Here is a 27,160-nt window from a genome sequence, read left to right on the forward strand (position 1 = left end):
TTTTTTTTCGATAAGAAAAGATCTACATAAAATACGATGAAAACATTTTTACCAAATAAATTCCAGTATGTGCATTAAAAAAAACATTTACCATTTCACCTCCAGAACTGTCATGAGAGTCTGTGCTCCATGTCTCATGCTTTCAAACCTCACCATGCATTCATTGCATGTCAAAATTTTGTCTTCTAAGGTGCAAGTAATTTATTAAATGAAGAAAAGATTCATGCAATTTTTTCTACCGCAGCAAGTTGCGTTTTTACTTTTGATATTTGGTTCCAGTTAATCAGGAAGTGACTTTTTTTTCTCTTTGATATAACGCTGGAAACGCTGCTTTATTCGCACATCTTTTATGCGATATTCCTGTTTTTCACATAAAATAAATTTTCATCTATGCATGGAAACATTGAGTCTTGGATTTTGTCTTTTAGCACAAACTAATTACCACATTCTTCTAAAATGCCTTTTTCGTCTACTGGTGTCACTTTTAGGCAACACATGCTATTAGTCTTTTTATATAGTTTTTATTTAATTTTGTTTAACCAAATTTGCTTTTGTTTTGGCCACATTCAGGTACATAACACCCACTTACCACCATCCACTTAGTTCCTGATGGATGTAATCAAGTCCACATTGTTCCTTCTTGTTTTTTTGTGTGTGTTTTGTTTGTCAATATGTGGATAGCAGTTGGTGTTTTCTTTGCTAGAAGAAAAAAAACTCATTAAAGTGGTTAGTCTTGGCTTAAGTCTACATTTTTTTATTTATTTTTTTTTTTATTTCTGTTTTTCATTCACTTCATTGGCATGAAGCACTTAATTGCGTAATCTGGGTTTGTTTGAATGAGCTCTGTCCAATGTCAGATTCACACCATTGTATGTTTTTCTTCCATTCTAACTGGGAATTCCATCTAAAACATGACAAATCCTGAAAACACATGCTTTATTATTTAGTGTATTGAAGTATATAGCTAAGCAGTTTTTTTTTTGTGTCAGTTAGACACATTTTAGCCTTACTTCACTACTTGTAGCAGAAAGAGTAACTCTTCCCTGTGGGAATGGACTCTTTTCAATGCACCACCCAGATCTTTGCTCTGAATCCTAGAGACCATGGTGAGGAAACATTGTTAAAAACAAGTGTGCCGTGTGTACACATTAGCCCAAGACGAGTCTCCTCTTAATCACTTCACTGGTGTCCTGGTGACCGGACACAGTTGAGTATTGTATTTCCAAGGTTTTTGCTGAAAAACTGTCTCTGAGCATAAACCAATGATTGGCTAACTTTTGTGGAAATGCAGTCAGCCATGCTTGTAGATAATGTCAGAAGACTTGTGTAGAAGCAGCTTTTGTTTCAGAAAACGCATTGAACTTCTGTGACCTCTGCTATTATTGGATTAATGTCATATGTGGCAATAGTGTGGTAATATGTTAGGATCATAAAGGAGATCTATTTTATTTGAAAAGCAAATAGTAGGGATTGAGTTGATGCTTTTTTTGGAAAGCCCTCACCGTAGGAAAGTTATATTTTTTGCCAAATAACTCTTAATATTGGAAGTTTTATGATGCTACTGAACATGCTTTTAAAGGTTATTGTAATACATAATGAGATGCATCGTGGACCATGAATTGGTATTAAACAGTAGAACATCTGAATTATGTAGGGATTAGATTACAACCAATCTTTAAAGTGTGTATTTTAGATTGTGATTTTTACCCACTCATTCTAACTCTGCCTTTGTTTTTCTCTAGTCTCAGAATTAAGGAAACGTTTTGAAAGTATAAGCACAAGTCAGAGTTGGGACATGAACAGGTGAGAAGTTAAATCATTCTCCTAAAGCCTGCACAGCCAAAGTTCAGTTAACGCAGGTGTTCGGCAAGAATAACAGAATCACAAATTTGTCTGCATGCTGTTATTGCCAGAAAATATTTTAAGTTCACTCTCACTACACGTTTCAAGCTGCATGCTTTTTTAATCTTTAAAGAAGCATGCATACCCAAAAATAGCAAAATAATTAAATGGCGTATAATGAACTCACTGTACATGTTCAAGTGTAGTGTACATTTTGTCAGTACATTTATTTTTGGAATAAAGTATTACTTTTATTCAGCTTGGTCATGTTAAAATTGATCAAAATTGACACATAGATGTTTACATTTTTTTTAAATATAAATTTTAGAAAAATGTTTTTTATTTTTTTAATTTAAAAAATAATTCAAATAATTTTTTTCTCTTCGTTGCAAGAAAAGAAACTCAATTTCCACTAAATTATTCAACAGCACATCTGTTTTCAGCATTGATGGTGTGAAATGGTTCTAGAGTGTGATAATATGAAATGTTTCTTTATGCTATACATTTTTTCCCTAGCTAAAGAATGATCCTGACTTGTATTTCTTTGACCGCTTCTGTTTATAGGAAGGAGCGAATTGCACGGCGCCTGGAAGGAATCGATAATGATGTTCTCCAAAGTCTTCCAGGTTGTGGTGGTCTAGTTTCTAATCGACTGCTGGAGGAGGACACTCCAAGATATACCCGTGCAGCAGACACCTGTGACCCCTGTACAGGTGGGAAATGTTTTTTAATTATATACATGTATATCCTATATACATTGTAATAGATTTCATCATTGATTACATCATGATAAAAAGTTTGGTTTAATTAGCTGGTGCTAGGTTACTTAAAGTATTGTAGTATACAGTTTATGAGATTATTCACAAGAGATCAATCCAAACACATGGAAACACTCTTCAAATTTTGTTTTTGATATCAGGCATGACCAAACTGTTTATACTATAATAGTTAACATTTGTGGATCACAAAGTGGATCAAAAAAATTAAATAAAAAAAAAAAACTAACAAGCATGGATGATTTAACCCTCTACTGCACGGTGTAACCATATCGCAACATGATACTTGTGTTAATTTCCCTGCCACTGTTTTTTAAAGACACACATTAATTTTTTTTGGAAAGAGAAGATCTTAGACTAGCCAATGATGTGCTTTGGTTAAGTCACATGACATGCTGTGTTTTTCTGTGGTGCGAGTTCTGACAGACTGGCGTTTATTGTGAGTAGTTGCTGAATGCAAATGTAAACGTCAATAAAAACAAAGGATCAAATTATATCAGATCCATAAAAAAAGTCTGAAACCTCACCTCCAGTAAGTTATGATGACTCATACACAAAAAAATGAATAAATAAATAAATAAATTATGTTACGTGTTTATGATGTTAAATAATTAAAGGGATGATACGTAACAATCAGTGAGTCTATTGATGCTGGGTGAATGAGGAGAAGACGCATACGCTTGATAATTAAACAAAAAGTAAGTATTTATTAATGGATAATGTCAAACAATGAATACAAGATGGAAGATAAATGTAATTTTAAATAATTTTATTAAATAAAGAAAAATAGGAGTGTTGCCAAAACAAAGAAATAAATATAACAAAACGAACTAACTAAACCCCAACCCACTAAACTAACTGAACAAAGAAAAATGTAGAAACAAAACCGTAATCTTCAGCACGTAGCTTAACTAAACTTCTTAACTCCCAAACATAATTACACATGTGGCAACAACTCCAAAAACTAACCAATACAAAATTTTAGTAAGCTGCTCGAAATGCTAGAATTCTCGTAAAGTACACACTGTTAGCCATTAGCAAAACAAGTTCTCAGGTAATCCAATTCTCATAAAAATCGTTCAAAATCTCACTATACATTAACAAGAGCAGCACAAGTTTAACTGATAAATCAGGATAAACAGGGAGAAAACTAGAAAACAGCACTCGCAAACAAATCAAGCGGAACAAACAAACAAACAAACAAACAGTCCGGCCGACACAAGTGAGGAGATTGGCAGGCCAAGCGATTCTCCAGAACAGCGCAAGCGCACCGGTTTTATACTGCGCGGACACGATCCTTATTGGCGCGCCGATTTAGTGACGAAGGTGAATGACAGCTCACCCGACCAATGGTAGCACACCTGAAACAGGATAGGACCACAACGAGAGAGAGAGAGAGAGAGAGAGAAGAGCGCAAAGCAGAAAACAACAAAAAATACTACAAAACATACGTGAAACGTAACAGTAAACGTCAATAAAAAACAAAGGATCAAATTATATCAGATCCATAAAAAAAATCTGAAACCTCACCTCCAGTAAGTTATGATGACTCATTCACAAAAAAAAAAAAATAAATAAATAAATTATACATTTGATCGATTTACAAATAATTTTATGTGTTGCCAAATGGCAACACTGTACAATGGTGGAACGTGCTATATTGCAATGGGTTAGCTAGCTAGCAAGGTCAGCTGTGATCTTTAAAGTTGTAACAATAACAACATGAAAGCTAGTAATATAGTGTTTGTTTAGTCATGTGTTAATGGCATTTGCATTATAGATAAAATCTAGTTTTAATGGCAATACTACTTTTGAATAGATATAAATACAGGGAACAGTGTATTAGCGAGCACCACCATGTTCTATGGTAAGTGAAAGAAGTAAAGAAAAGAACTGGCTGTTCCTGCAGATAAAAGCGAGGATGTGTTTTAGTGACCATGAGAATGATGCAGACTGGACATTTGACAGAGACAGTTCAGATAAGTTAGCTCATATACGACAGGCTTAGTATAGTAAAATATACATAAACATTGTTAGCTAGTAGCTACATTATCCTGATGCACCTATATGTATTAGACTTGTTATTTGTTATAATATTTACTGGAGAAAATATTTATATTTACTGTATGTTGTATACATGGTAATACAATATTAGGTTCGTTTTTAATAATATTCAGCAAAAAAGAATGGAGTAAATGAAAGCTGTTGGAATGAGTTGTTGAAAAATATATATAAGGTGTAATTTATAAGTTATGTGTTAAAGCTTATAATACTGCAACACCAATTAAATAATATCAAACAACAAAATTATTAATTATAAATAAAGTTTTAAATTAGAAATTTCTATGTTAGAACCACTGTTGGACGTTGTTGCCATATGGCAACATATCATAAACTAATTTTTTTATTTTTTACAGCACTTCAAGTTAAGCCATTCTAAGCCATTTTAATAGATTTATCATAATGTGTGCGGTAAAAAAATATACATTTTCTGATTCTCTTTAAATGTTGACTACTGTAGATGCCAACTTGGTCACTCTCTAGGTTAACTCACTTGTTATTATTATAGAATGATGCACCAGCAACATGCAACCACTGTCAAGCTTCCCACACTATAAAACATATTTTATTAGAATGTGAAATTTAAAAAGACTTTTAGACAAGATTTCTGTACTGAGAGCACTTTAAATGTTTTTAAAAATGTATCCTCATGAAGAATTATAATTACCATGTATATGGACTGAAAAATCATATCTAAGGTTTTTGATGTAAAAATATTTTATTTTTGTTTATTGTATCGTATCTTATTGTATCATATCTTATTGAATTATGTTGTTATTATTATGTAATAGGCTTTATCTTTATTAAAGAGGCCCTATAATGCGTTAAAAAGGGTCATATTTTACTTTTAGGGGTCTTCAACATCAATCTGATATACATGCAAGGTCAAAAAATACTGTCTTATAATATGCATTTATTTTTACCTAATTTTCCCAACGACTCTCATGTGATTCGTTCAGCGATTCATTTGTTACCAAACCGCTCCTTAGCGTGGGGCAAATCTATGCTGATTGGTCCAATGACCCAGTCTGTTGTGATTGGTCGACTGCGTTCAGCACGAGACATTGAAGCAATGCAGTTTAACACCAGCATATTGCTTTATTCTTAACCATATATCAAAACAGTGACACACATTCAGTATTAATCCACAAAGTGGCAAAATATATAAACATTCATTGTGTTTAAACATGCCATTATAAACATCTTTCTCTCTTTTAAGTTTCTCTTCAGCACTATGGCAAAAGTGAACCAAGTTCACAAAGCACAGATGTTCCATCCAGAAGTTACGCAGTCCACCCGGAGTCTGTCTTCAGCACTGGCTCCTCTCATGTGGCAGAGCTGGACTCTAAAGCAGAAAGGATTGCACGCTACAAGGCTGAACGCCGCCGTCAGTTAGCAGAGCGCTATGGCATCTCTCTAGATCAGGAGATGGAAACAGACTATACAACTCGCTTCTCCAGACCCTCCAGAGAGCTTGATGGTTCAGACAGACACCACAGGTCAAAATCAGAAGGGAGAGATGGAGTCGAGCAAAATGCTTACACCAGCAGCCATCATGTGGATAAGAGCAGCTCAGACTATCACTCCAGTCCAGAGTACAGCCGCGAGCGCACAGACTCCATCTCAGAACGTGAAAGAATGATGAATCTGGAGAACCAGAGGAGGGCACAGGAGCGTGACCGATTACATGGAGGTGGAGGGGTTGCACCTGACCCATCTGCGTATATGGATGTGTCTGGATCTGCAAGGGTACCAGGAAGGGAGCCAGGGATGATGGGAGTTCCCAGCTCACCCAATTCAGGCCGAAGGGGCTTGATGCTCTCTCCCAAACAGGGAGCGTCTCCTGGTGATCTGTTTATTGAGCAGCAGGCTCACAGCATCCTCCAAAGACACGGGTGAGTCTTCTCTTCATGATAGATGTTTCTTAATGTGTCAGTGTCTTCGTTTTCTTCTTTTTTTCTTTCCTTTCTTGGAAAGAATGTTGGCCGGTATTCCCCTGAATCTGTCTTTCACAGGTATTTCCCCCTAAAGAAAGCCTTCAATATTTGGCTTGCGTAGTGTTTGGAGTGTTTCTACAGCTCCCTAAAGATGGGTGGGCTCTGTTCAGCATAACATATCATCCATTAGCTTTAACCTTTAATGTTCTTTGGCAATGGATTCTTTATAGCAGGGGTCAGTGCTCTGTGACGCGTTGGATTTAAAGTGCGTGCCAAATTAAGCAACAAAAGATTCCAGCAGAATTAAAATTCCCAACATCAAGCCAAAACAAATTACAAATGATTATGATAAAGAGTGATATTCAGGAAATACCCAGAGCACATTCATAATGTCAGCATGAAGTTTGATTGGTTACTTAAAGTGAATAAATGAGGACTTCGCCTTTAAAACCCAATTCCCTGTAGGCTGAGCTCAGTTTTCATACTGTAAGTTATCTGAGGCCATACTTTTTTACAGAAAGCGTTTTTCCTGAAGACCTTTTATCCTCTTTTTCTACTTCCAAATGTTTGAGTGGTTCACTCTCTGGGTGTTTTTCAACTAATATATCTCCTGTAGTCAGTCATCCAACCAATGGTCCCTTCAGACCGATTCAGAAGGAGACACCGTCTCTCCAATCAACTGGCCTTCCAGGTACCATACGTTTGGGATTACTGGGTGTGATTGACACCCTTCACTTTAACAGTGGTCCCGCCTAACCTCATGGCCTTATCTCAAACCATCTTTTGTCCTGTCCTGTAAATGTCCTTGCTGGTATGTGAGATAAAAATTATGATTTCTAGGGGTTTATTAGACACCCAGTGAAACTTAGCAAGAATGCAAGTTTCACTTGTAGTTTAAGGTGTGTTTCTACTTGTAGTTTTAGTACTTTAGTTTGTTTTGTCTGAACTGAAAAAAATAAGAAATAAAGAAAATTAATAAAGAACTGATGTCAAAGTTTGTTTTAATCAAGCCAAACAAGCCAAGTGGGAACACATCCTTATTTTGGCAACCGTATTTATTCTGGTGAAATGGATACATAAAGCAACTAGTTTGTGTAGTTTGTAAGTGATCTTTGTAATCACTTGATTTAACAGAAAATTAATAAACTCCTGCACAGTGACTGGAACTAGAACCTGCTAGTCAATCATGCAATGTTAAACTCCTGTTTTGATGTTTTTGTTTATGAATTGTAATAGTATTTATTTTTATTTATGTGTTTTTTTTATTTGATGATGGGTAGTAGATCTCAGATGTATAGTAATTTCAATAAGGACATAATTATATTGAGTGTCAGAAGATTGATACGATAAAATGTTGGGAAGCCAAGGTCTAGATGTAGGCTTCTTTGGAAAGGTACAGGACTCAAGGTGCGGTTTTGAGTTGGGCCCATCATCTATAGTAACAGTGCCCATACTTGTACAAATTTCAATCACCCATCACATCCACACTGTTAATGAGTGCTGTCGGATTGAATTTGCTCATTAAACATTCAGACCCTCTCATTTCAGTTTACCCTTAACACTTCCTAATCTCATTTTAGTCACCGTCCTCTCTTCAATTTCAGTTCTGTGTTTGTGTGGTTTGTTCCTATACCACAGCTATTATATATAGTATTTTAGTACCTGTGATTTAATCAAGTGTGACCTTTTGAGTTTGGGGTACTGCGGTGGAAGAGAAAATTGTTCAGCTCTGAGTCACCAAACTCAACAAGAATGTAAACTCAGATCATTCGGCCTGCATTACCTCAATATGCCAAATGGAGAGTGTGATAACCTGATTAGTCATGCAAAACACGAGAGCCAAGTTTGCCGGGAGTCATTTCACAAGCAAATTGTATTCCCATTTTGCATCAGTTTCTCTTTTTTTTCCCCCCCATTTCCTCTCATTCTACCTTTTTAACTGCTCTGCAGACATTACTAGTTTAATAGTTTAATTAGGTGTGCTTACATTATGCATCCATCTATCTACAGTATGTATACATCCATCCATCCATCAATCTACTGTATGTATACATCTATCCACAGTGTATGTCTCTCTGTCCATTTTATCTATTTACATTGGCTGCCTCTTTTGATTTGTTTGTCTACAGTGTCTGTTTTTCTATCTGTTCATTTGTCTTTATATCTGTCTGTATATTTGTAGCCACTGTGCCCATGTCTGACTCCATCCATCCACCCATCTACCTACATTTTTTGAACAAACAAAATATTTGGCCACATTTTATCACTTGCACTTTCTAGTTTTGACTTGAAAATGTCCTTCACTTAAATGAGGTTACAAATAGATCACGACTCAACAACTAGAGTGTATATCTTGGTTTCACCTAAACAGGGGTCCAATGGAGCACCACAGAGTGCACATTACCATATGTGAAATCCAAGAGTGAGTGAATAGATGGAATAAAACGAGCTTGGGTCAAGAAAAATGGCTTTTAGTTGTCAGATAAGTGTGGGATTGAACTGAACATGATAGGAAAGCAAACATCCGTCATGTTAGACATAAATAGGGCATGACTGAATGGTTGTTTTTGAAGAATCAAGCTTTACTGTGGGGGAATGTGTGCAAAAGGAAGAGTTAAACAAAAACAGAGTTCTGTAACCCTGCGTTAAACAAACTTCTCTTAGAGGCATTATGGGATGTTTTCTATGTGATTTAATGTGATTTACTTCACTGGTAGTGCACTAACTGCAAAAGGATTTGGATGAGATGGTCTTTTGCCTCTTCCTGCAGAGAGCATTGATTTTGCTGACCTAAACCTAAAGATCCAGTCATCACAAACTAAGCTAGTTTATCAGCAAACCTCTCACACACAGCATGCAATGAAACGCTGTGTAGTGTGAAATTAGCTGGGTGTTAGGATACCCATAGCTACACATTTATAGGAAGATACATGGGGAGAAACTGATTTAGAAAACACAAAGCAGCATCAGTTGTATTTTTAGGCAGTTTGTTTGTGAAAATGTTGCTAAACTCCATCTGGAAAGGCTGCGTATGTACAAAAAAACCAGAGTTAAAAAAAAAAAAACATGTAGAAAATATTTCATTTAATACAGATTATATATTTTCCATGTTTTTGTTTAATTAGTTAATTTAGCTTTGTTACTATGTACATAAAATATTCTTAAACTTAAGATTAACATAATTATTTAACAAGTTTACTTTGTTTTTACACTTTTTTTTTTTTCCCCTCACACAACATAAATGGCTAATTATGATATATCTGCCCTTTTTATTTTAGGAATGGAGCAATTATATTTTAGGCATCAATTGGTGGTCAAAAAAACCACTGATCCAATAAAAGGATATTTGCTTAATGTTTTGACTGTAACTCCTATTTTGAGACTTTATAAAGTTGTTTCAAATATCAGCGTTCCTGTGTTTTGCTTCATGATTTTGTTACAGTGAGCACAACCATTTGCATGTGGTTCTCATTATTTCAACCACTGAAAACATCAACTTTAGGGCACAGTTATTGTGTCTGTGTTTTTTATTCCAAACACTGTCAACATTGCTTTTTTAACCACTCAAAGCACAAACCATACTGAGATGCTTCAACTAGTTCTGTGGCTTAAGGGTTGTTTTGGATTGGATCGGAATTTTTTGCTGCCAATTTTACATCCAGGCCCATAAAATAAAAGTTCTGTTATTTTTCTTTATTTGTTTAGTTGTTTAATTATTTGTTTTCAGAGCCGGTGACTATTGAACTCCATTTAATTCTAAGTAACCAACCTTTTTCTCTCCTTCTGAAGAATCAGAGTTAGAGAGCGACTGGCCCGCGATGAGCCATTTCACAGGGGTCAAACAACAGAGGAACCTGCTTACAACCAGTCATATCTTCGTTATTACCCTCACTCACAGAGCCTCCTAGATGGTCCTGTCAAACAGCAGCAACTGACCCGTTCTGAAAAAAAGGAACGCCATGATATGGGTTGCCAGAGTTACTTCTCCATGGGCAGCGAATCCACTTCCAGGAATAAGCAAGAGATTCAGGAGGTGGTTGAAGAAATGGAGGGAAAACATGTTGCGAGGACTGAAGGTCTTCTGCGGAGCAGAAAGGCAGTTTTACCTTCTGAGATTCGAAGGAAGGAACGGAACACAGACGATTCATGCTCTGGAAGTGGTGACAACAGGGAGGTAAGCTCAGCTATTGCTGGGCACAGGAGCAGCGAGGGTGCTGCAAATGACCCCAGAGGGTGGCATGGAAGTCGGGCAAGACGGGAAGTTTATACAGAGCACGTGTCTCGACTTCAGGCTGCAGAGTCTTTGCAGGCAAGAGCTCGAGAAGCTCATAGAAGGCCTGATGCTAGCTGCTGCGCCCCAATCCAGACCTCCAGTGCAAGACCAATGACAAATTCATCTAAACCCATGGATACTGGAAATACACAAAAAACTGTTCTCCCCATCCAGGAGCCAATCAGAGAGGCTGTCCAACAAGAAAAAGTGCCAAATGTTGATCACCTGTCCCATGATGCCAGGGTTTCAGTAGCCCATCTCCGCCACACATACCTGCAAAGTGTTGCAAGTCCCCGGAAAGCCGAACTGTAGGTGGTGGTACATTATCATCATCCATAGACTACTAACCTGTCTAACATGACGATTAACATGCAGTTAATCAAATACTCATCTAATAGCTGTTTGGAGAATGAAGCGAAAGAGAAAACTGTAATCTAACAAGAGTCACTTACTCAGAGTTGACCAGTAGATTGCACTGCTCTTTTCCTTCAGCTATTGTGCTGCTCAGCTTGTCTAGTGCACACTTTGTCCATAATAATTAACCACTTCTGTCTGTTTTACGTCTTATCCTACTTTGTCAACCTTGTCTTTCTAGAGATGATTGTGTATGTTTATGCTAAAAGGGAATAATCCTTAACCATTCTTGTTGTCTGTCTTTTATTTAACCTACTATAAAGATGCTACAGTATATGAAAAGTTTCCCCTGCATTAGAAGTTTGCTTTTTCTTTCATGCCTACTTGCCATTCTTCCTCGCTCAGTCGTACTTTGTGGCATAATAGGGCAGAAGAGCTGCCTGCAGTTACAGATGTACCCTGGAGAAGCATGCGAGTCAGAGATCGGTCATCTCGTCGCCCTTTGCGATATATATGTCCCACTGAAAGTAGAAAGACATCTGAGAGGTTTAGAACACAGCCAATCACATCAACCGAGCGTGAGCAGTCGGACCGGTAGGCCTCACGAGTGTACATGAGATTCATGCACGTTACTGGAGTGCAAATTAAAAAACACACTTGATTTAGCCTAATAAATAATGTTTTAACTTAATGATGAATAATGTTTTGACTTGATGATAACCTAGAGCACTTTGACTGGAAGAAAAACTAGCACTACTGTAGTTCTAACTGCACTGCAGTGCACTGATTAGTTAATATTTTGCTCCTTATGTAATGCTGTCTTGCCATTTTACACACTGTGTAATGTTTTCATGTGCAGTGGATTCTAATCCAAAAGTTTGGTCAGTGATTTTCATGAAAGGTTCTTTTGTTTTGTTTTTTCGTCCTCTGTTTTTGTGGCATGTGGTGAAATCTATAATTCTGTCTAACGCTGTGGATTAAGCAGTGCTGATTGTGTTTTCTCCGCCTTCTCACCATAGTTGCTTTATTTTCCTCATTCTGCTGCATTTGTCTGCTGACACTATTGCTAATTTATTTATCTTTTTTTTATTTTCAAATCGGCTGGTTGACCAAATATTGAATATTTTTTATTAAGGAAAATGATCTGTTTTTTAAACTCTAAACTTTAGACCTTTTTTGTGGTCTTTTTAGGTCTCATCTAAGCTCTGAACCATCAAGCCCTGAGGGTAAGTCTCAATTTTTTATGCACGCGCTACAAGATGTCTTATCACTTCCAAGTTTAATGTAGCATAACTTTCTATTATAACATTTTAAAATAGACCGCAAATAAAGCTTGCTAGTGTGACTTAATAGCTGAACATTATAAGCATGTAAAGGGGCAGGATGACACTGTAACATTACAGAAGTTACAGTAGCATAAACAGGCATGATTTTGCATATTATATGGTATTGTTAATTTAAGTCTAAACCGGAAAGAGGTTTAACTTACAAAAGCTCTTTAAAAACATGGCTCTGTGAGTGTAAACTGAAGCAGTTGACTGTGCAGTTTGGCTGAGTACCCATGAATACTCCAGAGAGCAACAGACCTACTTTTTTGGAGCCTCTGGATCTCTGGTAAAACTAGTATTGCTTTGCGTTTCTATCTTTGCTGCATGTGTAAGCATTGTCAGCTCACTATGCAGTGTTTTCGTTTTTACTGAAACAAACATAAAATACAGTTTAAAATAGATTGGTAATGTTGCCTTTATTTGATTTATTTGAGAAACATTAATGCTATTAAAGTTTAATACAACATTTGCAGTTGTAATATTTTGTTTTTAAATAAATAACATTTTTTGGTGACTTTTTAGCAAACTTTTCTACAGCATAAGAAACTTTAGTTATAAGTAGGCCCACATGGAATCTGTGCATGCAGAAATTTGCAGATTATCACAGATTTTGAGCCCATCATTGAATCTATTTATTTACTTAAATTTATATTAATTCAGTTTTTAAATTAATTTTAGTAATATTATTGACTGATATGAAAACGTTCACATGATTTATTTAGAATACAGTTTGTAAAGTATTATTTTCTGTCTTGTAGTAAACATACAGTGCATCCGGAAAGTGTTCATAACGCTTCACTTTTTCCACATTTTTTTGTCACAGCCTTATTAAAAAAATGATTAAATTTATTTATTTCCTCAGAATTCTACATACAATACCCCATAATGACAATGTGAAAGTGTTTCTTTTTTTAATGGTTGCAAATTTATTAAAAATAAAAAACCTGAAATTTCTCATGTACATAAGTATTCACAGCCTTTGCTGTGAAGCTCTAAATTAAGCTCAGGTACATTCTGTTTCCACTGATCATTCTTGAGATCTTTCAGCATCCCCATCATGCTGTGGGGATGTTTTTCAGCAGTAGGAACTGGAAGACTAGTCAGGATAGAGGGAAAGATGAATGCAGCAATGTACGGAGACATCCTAAATGAAAACCTGCTTCAGAGTGCTCTTGACCTCAGACTGGGACAATGCTTCATCTTACAGCAGGACAATGACCCAAAGCACACAGCCAAAATTTTAATGAAGCGGCTTTACATCAATTCTGTGAATGTCCTTGGGTGGCCCAGCTACAGCCCAGACCTAAATCCTATTGAACATCTCTGGAGAGATCTAAAAATGGGTGTACACTGTCATTTCCCATCCATAGAGCTTGAGAGGTACTGCAAAGAAGAATTGGTAAAAATTCCCAAAGACAGGTTTGCCAAGCTTGTGGCATCATATTCAAAAAGACCTGAGGCTGTAATTGCTGCCAAAGGTGCATCAACAACGGATTGAGCAAAGGCTGTGAATACTTGTGATTTTTTAAAAGTTTTTTATTTTTAAAAAATTTGCATTTCAAAAAAAAAATTTTTCTCACATGGTCATTATGGGGTATTGTGTGTAGAATTTTAAGAAAAAAAAATTAATTAAATCCATTTTGGAATAAGGCTGTAACATAAAAAATGTAAAAAAAAAGTGAAGCGCTATGAATACTTTCCGGAATCCAAATGCTCTTTATTCTATGAGAGACTTGCTTTGTTTACTAAATAAGTGGAGCTAATTTGGTTTGCAATGTTAACATTAAAGAAAAGTTAAAAATGTGATGTTATTTTTTTATTTCATGTATTAAGTTTTTAGTTATGTTACTCCCAAAATCATTCCGCATAAATCTACAGATTTTTTTACAAAAATTCTAAAAACAGCAAAAAAAAAAAAAAAAAAAAAACCTCACCAGATTCTGTCCGGCCCTATTTATTAGTGTTTAAATGGTTCTGCTGTTTCATTTCTTTTTGGAAAACCATGGTAAATGTAAGGATTCTTTGAAGGAATATCATTTGTTAAAGTATTTTGCAGCATTATTAATGTCTTTATTGTCATTTTCATCAAATATTTAAACATTAGTGTATTTCTGTATCTTAATGTGCTGCCTTTATCTTTTAATAAAAAGTGACTTTTTATTCATATTCTGCAAAGTTTAAACTATATCCTTGATATTTTTGCGTAAATCCTTAATTGTTTTGTGAGCAAATGGTTTAGCTCAAATTATAAGACTTTATGCACCATCATTCATGCTACATGTGTAAAACACACACTGTGCAATATGCAACAATGGATTTTGCACTATTGTGGCTTTTATAAGTTAAACCTGAATCATAGCATAGAAGCAAAAATCTGCTTGCATAATCTTTCTGCTATGTGTTTAGCATTGTGCTGTCCTCTGAAAGTCATGGAGTTTCAAAAAATATATGAAAAGCCTTCTGACTCATTCTTTTTCTTCTATTCTTTTTGTGTTTTTCCAGTGGATGAAGAGAAACTAGATGAGAGAGCAAAGCTGAGCGTAGCTGCCAAGCGTTCCCTCTTCAGGGTATGTGCTGCTTCAATGTGTCTGATCCAAAGTGAGCTGCTTCCCTTGTTTTTTCCTTTCTTCATAGGGAGCATCCTGGCCATCATCCTTTTAAGGTGGCCTTTATTGAAACATCCTCCATTAGTATAAACTTGTCTATTTGAAATAAATATTACCCCTTTACACAAACCATATATACAAAGCAACTACAGCTTATAGTTTATGCTAACAAATTCAAAAGACATCAATGTTTGGTGAAATGCTGCAGTTTAAATGAGATGCGACCAGTCTTCTGATGATTTTTGTGCTGTATAAAATATGCAATTTTGTCATCCTGCCATCTGAATGAAAATGAAATATATCTTTGAGCTTGTCCTAGTGCGTTCTGGGATAGGCTTATCCATGAAGGATGGATTCAGTGCTATTTTACATTTTCTTTTGGTGTCTGTTGTTTAAAAAATAGCCTTTGGGTTCGTTCAGAACATGCTGTTGATGACTACCAGCTTTGCCTACGCTTAGATGTTTTGGTTTTCAAATGAATCCTGTCTGTGGTGCTACGTGTTTATACAATTTTGCATTCCAAGAGGTGCGCAAAGAGGACACACCTCAGTCCGTAACTCTGCAATTATCATATCATGCATATTTCTAAATTCCTCAAAAGTGACATCTGAAAATGTGAAAAATGTGACCAAAAAACAATTTAGTGAGTGTGATTGAAAAGGGAAAACATTTCTAGAATTTCTATCTTAACAGTTTTATTATTATTATTATAGTATGTCACAGTGTAGAGATTTTTACATATGATGTTTTACTGTTTCTTAGGAGCTTGAAAAGACTTCAGATGGTTCCGTTTTAAAGACATGGAGTCGTAATCCTGCTGTTGAGCGGAGATTGAGGAGAGGTCAAGATCGATCCCGCACTCAGCCAGTCACCACAGAGGAAGTAGTTATTGCTGCTACGTAAGTTTGTGTGACCCATGCGACCCCGTTCAATAGTTCAAGAGAGGCCTTTTTTATTTTTTTTGCAAAAACATGGTTACAGTTTGACCTATTCAACATTTACAGTCGACATGTTGAACTAATATGAACTATTATGTCTTTTCTTTGCTTTCTCATTCCATTAAAACCTATTTTTAATACTTTTTAATCCATTTTAATCATTTTCATACCTTGTTGTTTCATTTTGTTATACTTGTTTCTTTTATTCCTGTTTATGCAAAGCACTTTGAATTAGGGCTTGGAAAAATTGGAAAAATCTTGCAATATTTTTTTATTCTGCAATACATACTGTATTAGATATGAATAGAATTACACTAGATCATTTTTTAGGGTGATTTGGATGATTCTGTAGGGGAGTGCATACAATATAATAAACAATCTAGAAGCGTAGATAAATCTAATAGAGAAAAAGATACAAATTAAATAAACGGTGTCTTGTTGTTTTCCAAGGTATGCAGTAAATGAATAATTAAATGTAAAATGGCAGAGTCTTCGTTTTATAAACAATTTGTAAAAGTTTACAATAATGTTGTATTAGTTAATGTTAGTTAATGCATATATAAATAAACAATACATTTATGACACTATTTGTTCATTTAATTAGCGTTAGTTATTGAAAACACTGTTGTTCATTGTTTTTTCATGTTAACTCATGGTGAATTAATGTTAACAAGCAAGAATTTGGATGTTGCTAATACATTAGTAAATGTTAAACTATGATTAATAAATGCTGTATAAGCACTGTTCATAATTATTTCACCTTAGTTAATACTAACTAATAATGAAACCTTATCATAAAGTCTGACCAAACAATTCAATAATATTAATCGCTATTCATTTTTCAAAGTTACAAACGGTGCAATTTCTTATACCTGAATCTTTTTAAAACTCTCACACAGTCACAGGCCTCAAAAACACTTGCAAAATGATAAACTGCAATCCAGACTCAACATTACGTATACTCGTGATGTGACTATTGACAACGATCACATTGCGATATCGATGCTGAAATGATGTATTGTGCAGCCCTACTATAATGTACGAAGTGTGCTATGTAAATAAACTTGCCTTGAATTACATAAACATTTAAAAGATTTCTAAAAGATTTCTAAAATATTAAAACAACCATTCAGAAATTTGGGGTTGGTAAGATGTTTATTGTATTTTAATTTATTTGACAAAATTTATTATTATTATTATTATTATTATTATTATTATTATTATTATTATTTTAATAAAAACAATCAGTTTTATTACAGTTTTACTTAACTGATGGCAAGAAACATTTCTTATATTAGTAAGGCAAACAGGTATACTGCTTAATGTGCTCATTGTTTTTTCTAAATTATATTTGTGTGTTAAAAAGAGCAGCATTAATTTAAAATAGAATTTTTAAAAATAAAATATATATAAAAAAATATTTATATTTACTATAACTTTAAATCACTTTAATGTTCTCTTGGTATTACTTCATATAATTAAACTGACCTCAAATTTAGGAATGGTTATACAGTATAAGCATTTTATAAAAAGCAAATGTTAGGAACGTTGGAATAGGTGTGCTCTTGTTAAAGGGATAGTTCACCCAAAAATGAAAATTCTGTCAGTAATTACTCACTCTATTGTCTTATCAAACCACCGGGACATTCCTTCATCTTCAGAACATTGAAAATTGAGATATTTTAGATGAAATCTGAGAGCTCTCTCATTCTGAATAGACAGCGCTGGCCCTGACTCAAAGTACAAACAACATTGTAAAAACGGTCCTTGTGTCAGCTGGAATATTAGGAAGCTACAAAATCAATTTTTTCACACACACACACACACACACACACACAAAAAGTAATAATAATGATAATATTCTGATTGATCTACTAAAAGCATTTGGTCTGTTTAAGGAATTATTTTTTGGTATCTTTCTGGATATTGAATGATTTGGAATTATTGCTGTCTATGAAGGATGAGGGAGCTTTGTATCTTAATCATCTGAATTTGTGGTCTCAAGAGTTTGTAACAACACGGGGGTGAGTTATTATTTACTTTTAGTTTTGCGTGAACTAATCCTTTAATGCTGTGTTCCTCTTAATTGTCTTTCTCTTCCTTTTCCTTCATATGGTGTACTGTATGTAGTTTTGATCTGTTTTCTTCAGTTTTTTCCCTTTGTCTCTGTTTCTTTGCCTCCTCCTCTGTGTGGTTTAAAGTGCCCCTGGCCATTTGTCACAGTCCGTGACTTTACAAACCTCTATAACGCGCGTTCCTAGTCCCACTCTAGTCAGCACCTCTGTGACCAAACACAGGTACCCAGGACAAACATAAACACTCACATGAGCACATATGTGTGAAATACAGGCATGATCACTCTTATCAATACTAATGTCTGTCACTGAGCATGTATTGCGTGTTCACATGTAAATATATCTTAATTCAAGAAAAATGTGCGCTCACTATTTCACCTGCTTGATTGAGTTTTCTCAACCCTTTGATTAGTAGTGTTTATATTAAAGGGGCCGGTCACCTAAAATGAGAATTTACTAGTCATTACTCACCCAAAAGTGGTTCCAAATGTTTTGCTTCTTTAGCTAAAAAAACTAACTAAAGAAGAAATTTTGAAGAAGTTAAGGAAATTATCCTTTTAAAGATTGAGGATTATTTTGCAAGGTAAAAAAAATTAACAAGCAGCACCCTCTTGTGGTGCTTAAGTACAAACGAACTGATCCTGAGCTACAGCATATGTTGAGCAGTTTAACAAGTAGTATATTTTAACTTATAGTACTTTGCAAAATGTCAGTAATGTTTTATAAAGTCACGAAATAGAAACGGTTTACCAAAACTGGGTCTGGGTTTATAGAGTCAATCTAGGGTCATATATACCTGCAAAATGAAAGAAAGTTTTGCAAGCAAAAAATAAACAAACTCAAATCTTCAAAAATCTGAAATTTATTTATTTATTTTTATTATTTTTTTTGCTATCAAAAATAAAATAAACTGCAAAGGAAAATAAGTTTTGAGAAATAAAAGTGAAATTTGCAACAAAACAAAAAAAAAAACTACAAAAAAATCTAGCTTTGCAAAAAAAGCTAAAATATTTGCAATAAAAAAAAAAACTACATATATTTGCAAAACATTTTTATAACATTGCCTTTACAAAACCCATCCAGTCAATTGCAATGCTTATTTTGATTTGCTCTTTAGTCAGCAGTGAGTTTGCAATGCTGTTTTCTTTTTGCACTTCACGTTTCTGTGCCTTTCACTTTGTGGCTCTGATTTGACAAGGGGGCGTAGTCAAAGGGAACTTGGGCATTTACGGCAGACCCGGACTTGCCTCCATTTAAGCAAATGATAGCTTTGTTGATTTCTTTCTCTTTTCTGTTTTTGTTCTAAATTTAATTTTAGTTTGAATGATTTTTGTAATTTTCACTTTTTGTATTTTTTAAATATCATTTGGTGTTGAGCCTTCTATGTGTGATACATAAATTGTAAAGTTGAATGCCATTTTGTTGTATTTGGATTTTGCATTTCCAATAAAAAAAATATATATATATTTTAAAAGGCTGCCCATAAATGCCCACGTTTTGACTCCGCCCCCTTGTCAAATCATGGCCACAAAGTGAAACACAGAAATGTTAAGTGCAAACAGCATGTAAAAACTCACGGTTGAATTTTTAAACGCAAAGCTATAAACAATGATGCAAATATATAGATTTTTATGCACTGCTTGATTTTTTATTTTATTTATTTAAAAAAAAAAATTTTAATTAAAAATTAATTTTGGCTTTGGCATTTGCATTTGATTTTTTACTCAACAGTTTGTATGCAAAACTTTCTTTTATTTTCCAAGTATATGTGGTCCTAGATTGACTCCATATGAATCTCTTTTACATTATTGATTTGCATTTTTTCCCTCATTTAATAAAATTGTTTATATATAAATTGCATAAAAAGTTTGTCTGTACATGCTGCTATAAGCTTAAAATGAAGGCATACAGTTAAAGGTAAAATTATTAGAAATTCATCATTGCAACTATTGTATATACAGAATTATTCAGAAGTCAGAATTATTAGCCCCCCCCTGTTTATTTTTTTCCCCGATTTCTGTTAACCAGAGAGAAGATTTGTTCAACACATTTCTAAACATAATAGTTTTAATAACTGACAGTAAATAATATTTGACTAGATATTTTTTCAAGACACTTCAATACAGCTTAAAGGGACATTTAAAGGCTTTACTAGGTTAATTAGGTTAACCCGGCAGGTTAGGGTAATTAGGCAAGTTATTTTATAACAATGTTTTTTTTTTTTTTAGACTAATGAAAAAAAATAGCTTAAAGGGGCTAGTAATTTTGTCCTTAAATAAAAAAACTGCTTTTATTCTAGCTGAAATGAAACAAATAAGACTTTCTTCAGAAGAAAAAAATATTATCAGACATACTGTGAAAATTTATATATATATATATATATATATATATATATATATATATATATATATATATATATATATATATATATATATATATATATATATATATATATATATATATATATATACACACACACACACACACACACACACACACATATAGTTGAAGTCAGAATTCTTAGCCCCCCTTTGAATAGTTTTTTTCTTTTTTACATATTTGCTTAACAGAGCAAGGAAATTTTCACAGTATGTCTGATAATATTTTTTTCTTCTGAAGAAAGTCTTATTTGTGAAGGCATACATATATATATATATATATATATATATATATATATATATATATATATATATATATATATATATATATATATATATATATATATATTCACAGGCTAACAGTTTTGGCTAACCTTTGAACATTATTTATAAAAATCATAACACAAACATTTATTCATTTGTGTGGATAAATGGACTGAAATAAACTGCACATCCCAGAATATGGCTTTACACTGTTCATAATGTAATATGAATTTTGTTTGCTTGTATATTTGACACTTGCATGTGTTTTCAATCTAACATGATAAAACTGTAATTTCTTTACTATTGTTTTGATTTATATCTAGTACATGGAGTCACCCAGTCCTACAAGTGATTTTGTGTGTGTGTCCTACAGCTTGCAGGCTTCGTCTCAGCAAAGCTCCATGGTGAGAGAGCAGGCCAGAGAGGTTCGTCTGGCTCAGGAGGCAACGGAGACAGATCGAGCTCGCCACGCTTCTCCGGGGGAAGGCGGACACGAGGAGCCAGACCTTTCCACACTCACTCTAGCAGAAAAGATGGCACTTTTTAACCGTCTTGCCCAGCCGTCCAGCCACGGCTCTAGGGCCAGAGGAGACACGCGTGCACGGAGGAGTAACGCACGCTATCAGACTCAACCAATCACACTAGGAGAAGTCGAACAGGTACACATCATATCTCTAACTTTTTTGAACCATATTTATTCATGCACTAGTGATAATTGTATTTGTTTAATATTTTTTTTCAAGTCTTGAATTATTATCAGTCAAGCACATGAGTGTGTGGGGTTTGAGTGTGTGCATACTTTTGTTTGGTTAATTGCTGAAAATACTAAAGAGAACTGATTAAAATGAACAATAAAATTGTAAAGTAGCCTAACGAATGCATTTTTTTGTTAAATAAAATATAAAAAGTTATTAAATGCATCTGTTATTGTTAATACATCCTAAATATAAAACATACTTTTGCAATCTCCTATTTTAAATTTTTATCTATAGAGGTTTTAAAGTATTTTTTAAATGTAAATCCTTCAAAAATTGTATAATTTTTACCAAAAAAAGTATTTTCTGTGGGACAATTAAAAAGAATGTTAGTATTTAGGATGTAATATAAACTTGAAAATTTACCATATTACAAATGTATTTATTTACTTATTAGATTTTAGATTTAAAACTACTGTTTTACCAACATTAGTCACAAAATTTCAGTAGATTAAAAATATGTTTAATTTTATTTTTTTAATTTTGAAATTTGATTAGCACCTCAAATTTGATTAGCACCCAAACTCATAAGAGAGTCTGATATTTATTAACCTTGCCTTTATATTCCAATGTTATAGTAATAATAATAATTATAATAATGATATCATTATTAATAACTTCATTCTCCAAAAATGTTTAACTGGTAAAAATAAATAAAATATTTTTTATTAATTTATTTGGAAAAATCTGATATTGGGATATTTAATTTTTTCTGCACTAAAACACACACACACACACGACTGAGCTTTTAAAGGGGTTTGTCTCTGATGCAGGATGGTTCTGGTTCTGAGATGTTCGATGAGGAATCTGAGTTCTCAATGTGTCTCAGTGATCTGGAACATGTGAGGATGTTTTATAGATCCTGAGGTTTTACTCTCTGCCTGCAGTAAAACCATCATTCCCCGTTTTAGAAACAGTTGTCCTAATGCTTCAGCATATATATGTGCCTGTAGGATAAAGGCATTTTTTGGCATCTTGTTTCGATGAAAGGCATACAGCCACAATGAAATATGTTAAGGCTTGGATTTAAGTGCTGCCTTATGCAAATATACAGTAGTACTTGATTGCTGTAGCTTGAGTACAAGCTTTGCTGTTTCGTTGTGCTTTTGCAGTGGAACAGTGTTTTGTTTATTGTGCTGATAACTGTGCAATTAAAACTGGAATAATATTGTGCTGTAATACATGTAAAACACAATATCATTCCTGTATTTGTACTGGAGTGGACTGTGTGCAAATGTATAAATGGATCAGCTGGAAACAGAAGCTTGCATACATTTTAATAATGGAAATGTGTCTTAAAGTATAAACTGGTGCACTTCAGTGAGAAAACAGATGGAATTAGCATGCGACTTGTATAAATTTGAAGTAGGCTTTGAAACTTGTGAAAATCAGTCAGAAATTGCAACATTTTAACAGTTTAGGTCAATACTACTCATCTTATTTTCAGCGTACGAGCGGGTGCAGCCATTTGAATCTTTTTGGCTTGAGACTTCCAGTCTCATTCACTGACATTCATTTTTAGACATTAAAAACAGCTCGTTACGGTGCTTGATGTTGCAAACTGATATTTTCCTATTACATTATTCTACTTGATCTATATAGTCATGCATTAACATTTGTTTAAGCAAGTTTGACCGTTTTCTGCCGTTTAGAATTCCTAGTCATTTCTCCCATAGGCGACTGAATCTGAACTTCTTAAACAATCTCAAAAACAGGTGCGCTTATTTTAGAATAAGGTCAATACGGATATTATACAAACAAATTAACCTAAAAAAGTGTTGCATATGGAGCAGTTGTGCACTTACACTGTGAAATTAAATTAGTTGACTTTACTTTTATTAAGCAACGGCTTACTCACTTGAGTAATTGAGTAAATGAACTTTGCATAGCTCTAAAAATTAAGTTACATCAACTTTAAAAAAAAATGCATAACTTGAAACTATTAAGTAAAAGCAACTTGTCACTGATTGCGCTTTTTATTGTGTGCACACTTATGAATAATCAGACATCTTTTGTTGTAAAAATGTTTTTTCTTTGTTCTGTTTTCACCTAAATTTTGTTCAAGTTCAGTTTTGTAAATTTTTGCAGATTTTGTTGATTTTCAATGTTTATTTCTTTTCATTTTAAACTCAGTGAAAATTATAATCTATTTTAGTAAGTGAATAAATTAACTAAATACAATTTTAATATAACATTAAATATTTTTACATACAGTCGAAATCAGAATTATTAGCCCTACTGTTTATTTTTTTCCCCCAATTTCTGTTTAATAGGGTTAATAGTTTTATTAACTCATCTCTAACAACTGATTTATTTTATCTTCTTTTAAGTGACATTTAAAGGCTTAACTAGATTAATTAGGCAAGTTAAGGTAATTAGGCAAGTCATTGTATAACGATGGGTGTTTCTGTAAACTATCAAAAAAAATGCTTAAAGGGGCTAATATTTTGACCTTAAAATGTTTTTTAAAAAAATTAAAAACTGATTTTATTCTAGTCGAAATGAAGCAAATTGGACTTTCAGAAGTAGAAAAAATATTATAAGACATACTGTGATAATTTTCTTACTCTGTTAAACATGATTTGGGAAATATTTAAAAAAGAAAAAAAAAATCTAACGGGGGCTAATAATTTTGACTTTATCTGTACATATACACTTTTGGTTTATTATTTCTTATGTAAAACGAAATGTTTGATTCGTTACTTTTGCTTAGTATCCTTTCTCTTAAATAATAATATACTCTTAAAATAACCACATTGCATGCATAATGTGACCAAGCAGTTTCTCCAGGGAAAGTCTTATGGTTCTGCTAATGTCAATGAAGGTGGTTCATGATTAGTTAATTCCCTAAAGAATAAATGGGAGGTTTATTTTTTTAAGTGGTTTTGAGACAACAGCAGAAATGCTTCACTGCAATTACCATCATTTTGCTGAATGGACTTCATTTGGAAGTCAATGCTCTTGTTCTGAATGTGTCCCAGAGCTCTGCCCAAAGCCCTGCTGACACAGTAGAGTTGTATCGACCGTGTCTGTGATTCACTGTGTCTGTTTCTGAGGTCATGTTGGGAACGCTTCAGTGTATAATGGGCATGGCTTTGTGAATGATTTTGTTATTCTGACGCTTGTCTTTGAGCCACAGGAAGTCACACACTGATTACTCAGCATGATCAAAGTGTGTGTATGTTTGTGTTTGTGCTCATGAAATCTTGGTGAATGTTTAGTCTTCTGTCCACGCTGACCCATTTTTTTTTCTCATCCTATCCCATCATGATCTTCCTCTTTCTCAAAATGCTCATTCTCTCACCTTTTCCTTCTTCACTTTCTATCTCCGCCTGTTCTCCATCCTTCTCTTTTGTCATAGTTTCAGCCTGCAGGTGGAGCTCGTTTTGCACCCAGCTCCAACTCAGCCATGAGATCCTCCACTGTTTCCACTGAACATGCGGGCGACATCCATCTGACCATGCCAAATGTATCTGGGCCTGCATATTATGAGCAGACCGTTTCTCCACCGCATCACCCTCAGCCTGCCCATGAGATCCAGACACATCAGAGTCTGGCTGAAGGGGAAAGGCTGCTGTTGAGCACTGGGAAGAGGAAGCTTCCCTCCCCAGACAGCGTGAAACGGACACCGCATGCTCAGCCGGCCAGAGACTGGGACAGTAAGGCTGTGGCGGTGACCTCTCAAGACCTTTCACAAACAGATGGAGAGCACACAACAGGTAGAGGAACATCAGTGTGTTTGTTTGTATTTTAAACAACCCCTTACAACATAGTAAGGGGGGGGGGGTATGCTACACCTGCTGGTCTTGAGAAATGTGATCGGTCATTAAAACGTAAAATTTTTGTTTTAAATACAGGAAGAACCAATTCAAGACACTTTACAGTGTACAGTAAACACAACATTGCTAAATTAGTCTATCCATTCAGATAAAAAATAAAGAGATTAATAAAGAAATATAGGTGTTGTACTATTGAACTTATTTAATAATGGTCACAATAATAATAATAATAATAATAATAATAAATATGTATTATTAATAAAAAATAATGATTATAGTGGTGTTTGAGAAAAAGAAAAAGGAATATTATTGATATTAGTAGTACAAAAACTATAATTTGAGTAAATTATAGAATTTGCTTTTAAACATTTAATCATTTAATTAGTCTGAAAAAGGGGTGTCCAAACTTTGTATGAAGGGCCAAAAACCAAATATCATTGAGAGTCATGGGCCGAAGATAAATATACCAAACTATTTTACATTAAAGCTGCCATGGGTCATTACCTAATTTATTTCATAAGATTTAAAAACAAGTAGAAAACATTGCTTTGAATTATGTAGCTAGTGCAGTATAATTTTTAAATTATAACTTAAAATATAACATAACATAATAAAGCATAAACAATCACATTTATAACACAGTGAAGTTCAATGCAAAATACACTAGTCAAGCAGAATCTGCATTGTCCTTTATCAGACGGGTGAGTGTAAGAAAAACTTAAACTAAACTACAGCATTGAAATTTAAATATTTCATTTCAGTTAATTTATTTTTTTTGGCTCAACAATAAAATGCAAAAATAAATGGTTACATTAAATTTGAATTGACTCTCTAAACTAGGCATGGGATAACCGTTTTCAAGGTATACTGCGGTTTGGAAAAGTCACGTTTTTAAAATCACCAAAATTTTCTGCTATAGCGTTCCTAAGGTATATGTAAGATTTTTATTTATGTTTTTTTGTTTTGTTTTGTTGTAACATTATCTCCAACAGAAAAGATATCTAAAGATTTCCTTTTTGAATTGTAATGAAATCTGTTTTTTTTTAAACTAATGAAGACTGAAGTCAATGATTCATTTGAATTATTTAGCCTGATATGGTTACTGTTTCAAAATATTTTAAATGTTTCTTAAAATAAAATATATTGTGTTCAAAGGAGGAAAAATTTAGTTTTTTTTACACAAACATATTTTAGAGCGGTAAGAACAATACCATAAAACCGTGGTATTTTTATACCGTCGAAATCTTATACAAGTCCATGTTTACTCTAAACCATACCAATCATTCTCCCTCTCTCAATCTCAAAAAATCAAAGGTTACCATGGGTCAACCTAGTTTAGGCATCTCTGATCTAAACCACTAATTTGCGAGTAGCACTTTCATATATTATCTCTGTAAGAACACATATCAAAAGAAATATATGTACAGGAAGGTGTATACATACAGTAGATCAAAACATCTACTTATTTTTGTTTTCAGGTTAGTCTTGTCTAGCTTTTGGTAAGAAGAGCTTCTAAATTAGTTGTCCTAATTCTTCAGCATCTATTTCCCTATATGTGCCTGTGGGATAAGATCAGGCATTTCTTTTACGCATCTTGTTTGGATGAAAAGCATACAGCCACAATGAAATCTTTTAATTTAAGTCCTGCATTATGCAAATAGCAGTAAATAATAGCAATAGTTCCCGATTGCTGTAGCTTGAGAACAGGCTTTATGTGCTTTTGCTGCGAAACAATGTTTTGTTTCGTTTGTTGTGCTGATAACTGTGCATTTAAAACTGCAATGGTGCAATTGT

General features: G+C 34.0%; 1 protein-coding gene across 52 annotated transcripts in view; it reads left to right on the forward strand.

The window, feature by feature from the left end:
- The window catches only part of svila (supervillin a), a 121,972-nt gene that overhangs the window by 53,657 nt on the left and 41,155 nt on the right, over window positions 1-27,160 (forward strand). For 26 of the 52 annotated variants that reach the window (XR_015503257.1, XR_015503258.1, XR_015503253.1 and 23 more), the window contains exons 4-11: window positions 1,743-1,803; window positions 2,407-2,555; window positions 5,899-6,574; window positions 12,435-12,469; window positions 15,074-15,138; window positions 15,940-16,076; window positions 21,206-21,491; window positions 24,949-25,306. Coding sequence is in view for 44 of the 52 variants with exons in the window: in XM_087274575.1 (XP_087130701.1) it covers window positions 1,743-1,803; window positions 2,407-2,555; window positions 5,899-6,574; window positions 12,435-12,469; window positions 15,074-15,138; window positions 15,940-16,076; window positions 21,206-21,491; window positions 24,949-25,306 (1,767 nt within the window). In the remaining 8 variants the exon portion in view is untranslated. 52 annotated transcript variants of the gene reach the window in all.

Source organism: Danio rerio, chromosome 12, assembly GCF_052040795.2.
Source record: "Danio rerio strain M-AB ecotype USA chromosome 12, GRCz13ab, whole genome shotgun sequence".
NCBI classification, from domain to species: domain Eukaryota; kingdom Metazoa; phylum Chordata; class Actinopteri; order Cypriniformes; family Danionidae; genus Danio; species Danio rerio.